This window comes from Perkinsus marinus, assembly GCF_000006405.1.
Source record: "Perkinsus marinus ATCC 50983 genomic scaffold scf_1104296931912, whole genome shotgun sequence".
NCBI classification, from domain to species: domain Eukaryota; phylum Perkinsozoa; order Perkinsida; family Perkinsidae; genus Perkinsus; species Perkinsus marinus.
The window spans coordinates 95,869-101,255 of record NW_003215602.1 but is presented as its reverse complement, the minus strand read 5'-3'; the positions used below and the strand labels follow the sequence as shown (position 1 = coordinate 101,255).

Here is a 5,387-nt window from a genome sequence, read left to right as displayed (position 1 = left end):
TTCAGTTGAGGAATTGACAAACTTCACCTTCCCGTAGGTGTGGTCAAGAGGGCTGCAGAGCCAGGAGTAGTCGGAGGTATAAGACTCTTATAAGGGCTGTTTGGCGGCCATAGTCCGTACAGACTTGCATCCGTACAGAGTTGGCTGGTAAGGTCAGCTATCGATGTACCTTTTTCTATCATACCTAAGACAGCTTTCCTGATCAGGCTGACCAGGTGAGAGCCGCATTAAAGAGTGATATGAATGGTGGTTTCATGTAAGACTTACCGTATTTGAGTGCGTTATTCATTCCTTCGCATGCATTATTACTTCTTGAAATGTAGTTTGGTATCTGACATCGAGCATTTGTGTCTTGCTTAGGTTCTATCAAGAGCGGCATCACATCATCCGGTACTCCCTGTGCCCACATGCATTTCTTGTGTACCCAATGCTCTCGAAAATAGTCGACCATCTCTTTATGATGAAGCTCCCAAGCCGACACCATGAGTTGACATGCAATTCGGAAGTGTCTTTCACACGATGAGTTCTGTATGAAGGCAATAGCTTGTCTAAAGCTCTCCTTCTGCTTCTCTGCCCATTGCTTCTCGCCTGCGTTCGCAGGCTTAATATACTTCTTGAGTGCTTTATTAATGTTGTCGCGCATGCGCACATGGCAATGCACACGTACATTAATAGGTGGTGTCGTGGCCGAGACTGATAAAGAGGGTGGGAGACGATAATTTCCGTCGAGCCGGTCGGGAATGAAGAGCCCGTGAACCTGCGAACGACATTCCTGGCGAACAACCATCAGTATTGAGAGCTGCACTACCGCCTCAAATGCTCTTCCGAAGCAACCCGCACAATCTGCGATCAGGATGAACGGATGGTGCGGGATACCCAATCTCTCGCACCAGTGGACAATTCCTCTCATACCAGCCTCTATATGCACAGAATCCTCGCGACTGCTGTAACCAATCGAGAGTAATTGAAATGCGCCTTTTCGAGAGTGAGTGCCCAACAATAATGTGGGTATTCCAACCCACGATAAATTGTGGGTGAAATCACCCACAAGGATTGTAGAATCCGCGTGGTTGCGGAGGATTGACAGGCAGCTGAAGAATGCGAAATAGTCATCATTGGGGTCGAGAGATGACGCCAAGCAGAATGCTTGGGTGTCGTCTCTGGGTGGGCTGGGCAGTCTCTCAACATACTCCTTTAGCTCGTAGAAAGTCTTCCCAGGCCCACGAATGCCATCGTGACGCTCTTGCTTGCAAGCATATCGACGGTGTTAGACTTGTTTACGCACCGCATCCGATGGCGCAGCTAACCGCGCATCAGCGAGTTTGATGGCAGCAGCAAGCGTCGTCAATCATTGGGACAAAGGAGCCAGTCAAAGCGACTATCCCGCTCTCACATTTGGTGTCGCCAACTCGAAATCCCGAAAGCGACAATAGCGTCGAGCTCCAAGTCCGGGTATTCTTTCACCGCCTTCACAATAAAATCTTTGCTGAACTTGGCAGCTTCGCTGAACCTGAATGCTTGAACTTCCAGAATTTAAGTCGGATCTATTCATATACCATAATCGTTGTTGGTCGACATTCGACGAAAAAAAAACTGCGACGAGCCAAAATGGACTCAGCGAAATATCTTGTCGGACGATGGCGAGTCATTCCCCGAGAGATGAGCTGAAGAGCAGGAAAAGTGGAAACAGGTCAGTGATTAACAGCCAGGCCATGCAACTATCGCGGTTGAACCAGAGAAGGGAGAGAAAACCAACGGATATCGACCTTGATTTAAGGACTGTAGAAGTCCTCCAGATACCACCATTAACAGGGAGCGCATCGGTTTAACCAAGAAAATATGTCTTAGTTATTCAGATGGTATTGTATTATGGTGATCGCTGGAGAAACGCAACTGCGCGGCGCTATCGACGCCTGTTGTTGTGAGAACTACAATCATCAGAGGTCTCCTGGCAGCGGTATCAATAAGAGCACCGGGAAACCTGTACAACGACAAGGCAGATATTGACCTACGTCTAAAGACGCGACGACAAACTGGTCATCCGGCCAGTTGTGGGTATTGCTCGATCAAGACGTCGCTGAATATATTGAAGATACGACTACGTCAACATACCCAGGCTGGGCAGCCTACCAGAGCCAGGCTCCTGAATGAAAAAATCAGAATTTCGTAACGTCTGGGCTGCGTGCTCGGCCCAATACCTCCTTTGCCCATACGAACTCAATTGCTTACTCTACTATATCCGATAGAATTTGCGATGGTTCGCAATAATATCCGATAGGAGTAACGATTTCTCAGAGTCTCTGAGTCAGAGAAAAGAGAGATTTTCTCTTCTATATATTTCCTAGAGTTTCAACCAGATCAGACATGAATCTTATAGATTTAACCAGATTTAACGAGATCTACAGCTACCGGCTCCACTTAGCATGAACTCGGGGGTGGATGATGATCCTTCATCCTATTTCCATTTGTCTTGGAAACTCCCTTTCTGATACCTCCTTCGCAGAGCCCGATGTAATTGTGAGAATTTACAGTCGGACAGAACAGGCTGGCATCCAGCTCTAACAAAGTTCAAGTCGTGCCGTGGATGATTACTCTTCTGCAGTTTCATCTACCTCTTCGGCACCTCTACCCTATGAGTAGATGAGCTCTGACATGGATGATGATGATGATGATGATGATCATACAGTAACTGCTCATCACCAGCATATGGTCATGCCGACCATCAACGATATCAACAGGGAATAACGTCGTTATTATAACAACGTGTCCTATGCGAACAGCGGTCCTGAGTTTCCACTTGCTAAGGGCCATCACTGATACCACCCGTCTAATGGCCCTTCGGTTATTTACCACTCAACACATCAAACTCTGCGAACATACAATAGAAAGGGCTCCTTGAAGGAGCCTCCTTCATGTTGGTATGAATATGAGAAGCGATAAACTCATCCAAGTAACTTACACTATAACATCTTGAGAAGACCTGGAAAAGCATCCGGAGAATGGAGAGGAGTGTGTGATGATGTAGATGTAGATGTAAATGTCGGAGAAGTGTGTAAGGATTATAATCTGCATTGACTAAGCTTAATAAGGCAATCTCTTGGTATCTATATGTGTATGGGCGGTTGAATAATAATTATCTTATGAATAGATATTAATGATCAATCTGACAATCATACTAAGGCATCAAGCTGTACAGGTTGTAGGGGATAATAATAATAGTTTAGTTGACCAACGCTCCAAACTTGACCAAATAGTTGACCATCTTGTTATATCAATTAGGTTTCCGGATTTATAAATCTCGAGTTTCGAATCTGAAGTTAGTGGTTACGTGAAAAAACTTCTTTCAATCTGAATCTAATCTACTAATTTACTCAACTCCATTAGCTGCCCCCTTTGTCTAATATTGGGATTAATGACAATGAGTAACAATGAATAATACATTTTAGTAAAAACTAATCCTAGGATTCCAAAACCTAAATCACGATTTACCCTAACCCTAAGCCTAACATTAGTTAATATATCGAACTCTACACCTTTTCCCGTGCAAGTTTGACAGTTGAACACACAAGATTGACAATGTTTCATCCAAGAATGACAATGAGGATTCAAGTTTGACACATCTTCAAATTGAACATTCAAGAATATCAATGTGCAATTCAAGTTTGACATCTCGCGAAAATATTCCATTCAAGAATGACAGTATCAAAATCAAGGTTGACATAGTAATTTATATTGCGTCCAAGAATAACAATATTCGTACCAACTTTGACAATATACGAGCAAGTTTAACAATATACGTTCAAGTTTGACGGTCTATCCGTGTACGTCCTGTAAAGGTACATCGGCTACTACTACTACTACTACTACTACTACTACTACTACTACTACACTCCCTATGAGTCCTAGCCCTACTACCACTACGCTCCCTATGAGTCCTAGCCCTACTACCACTACACTCCCTATGAGCCGTAGCCCTACTACCACTACACTCCCTATGAGCCGTAGCCCTACTACCACTACACTCCCTATGAGTCCCAGCCCTGACTGCCGCTCTTATAATAAGAGCGGCAGAGGTATTGCTCATAGCTTGATGGGTAAGAGCTGATACTCCACCTGAAAGACACAAGTCAAAAAAGACCAATCTTACCTAACCGACCAGTCTCTCTAACAAGATTCTGGTTGTAGGTTTTGTTGTCGAGTCCACTGGTGTTTCCAACCTTTGCGGAACGCCTGCCTTTGCCCTTGACTGCTTTACCCCTCCCTTATGACCATGAATAATAACCAGCCATTGAAACGAATAATACAGAAAACTGAAAGAAATTGAACCGACCACCGATACTCTCAAATATTTTCAACCAGTTGAAATATTCTAGGCTAGTAATGGAGCTTAGCTCAACCTGCGCGAATAATCCAGCACGAGTATGTGGCTCAGCTAGCTCGGCTGAAGCACTGCGCTCGATAGAAAATCACGCAGTAGTTCGTTTCATAGTTGGCTTCCATGTCGACCTCGCGGGTAAATGTTTTCATTCCAGCCAATTATCCTGTCTAACATGCCTCTTTCCCGGAGTTTAGTTCTGGGTTCCCATCCTCAGGTGCGTAGAACGATTTGATACCAAATCAATCTTCTAAGTTAAATGCCAACGATATCAATACCTGTATGCGAGTATACAGCTCTACCGGACCTGCTCAATTTTTATCCCGTCGTAAAGATCACTGATGCCAACGCAAGAAATAAGTTATCATCATCATCATCATCATCATCATCATCATCATCATCATCAACAACAACTCATTCCAACTGCAAGCATGCCATCACTGATCTCAAACGGCTACACCGATATCGAGAATCATAGCTACACCCGCAAGCACCCATTTAGCCGGGTTGTGTTTCGTACGCAATTGCGCAGCGAAAACGAAATATGGTCTTCTCTGCGGGGTACAGTAGCTGAACAGAAACCAAAACTGATATCGAATATTACGCAAAAAACTTACATTGGGATCACTGGCATTTTGCAGAACATTTCTTTTGGCTTGGACTCATCCAAGCAATTCCCGTTGATATCCCAACGCGCTCCCTGGAAAAAAAAATCACAAAAAAACATTTTTTCGGTAAACTCACTTCGAGGAACATTCCTGTCACATAAGCTTCTTCTCGACTGAAGCTCTCAATCTGAGATTTTTCTTTCTTGGTCACTTCCGTGAATACCATCAGTTTGTCCAACTCTAACATTTGCTGTTGACAACACAGTTGCTTAATCGCAGTCAAAAACGACTGCGGGTTGAAGAACTTGGATACGTCCACGACCTTCGGAACGGACGCCGGATCATTCGTCCACTCCTCTAATTACGCACACCTGAGCGCAGCATAATCAAATTACTATATACAA

The 5,387-nt window shown here is 44.3% G+C and overlaps 2 protein-coding genes across 2 annotated transcripts in view; both read right to left on the bottom strand.

Moving 5' to 3' along the window:
* Positions 1-3,799: 3,799 nt before the first annotated feature.
* Positions 3,800-4,289, bottom strand: Pmar_PMAR027594 (hypothetical protein; the record flags this gene model as incomplete). The annotated part of the gene is made up of 4 exons (XM_002786037.1): positions 3,800-3,828; positions 4,015-4,113; positions 4,157-4,261; positions 4,283-4,289. The coding sequence occupies 4 exons, from the start codon at positions 4,287-4,289 to the stop codon at positions 3,800-3,802; spliced, it is 240 nt and encodes a 79-aa protein (XP_002786083.1).
* Positions 4,290-4,821: 532 nt separating this feature from the next.
* The window catches only part of Pmar_PMAR027593 (axonemal dynein beta heavy chain 9, putative), a gene marked incomplete at both ends in the record, with an annotated part of 762 nt that continues 196 nt past the window's right edge, over positions 4,822-5,387 (bottom strand). Inside the window, 4 exons of the mRNA XM_002786036.1 lie at positions 4,822-4,945; positions 4,993-5,075; positions 5,120-5,340; positions 5,379-5,387. Of these exons, the coding sequence (XP_002786082.1) occupies positions 4,822-4,945; positions 4,993-5,075; positions 5,120-5,340; positions 5,379-5,387 (437 nt within the window). The remainder of the gene's footprint in view (positions 4,946-4,992; positions 5,076-5,119; positions 5,341-5,378) is intronic.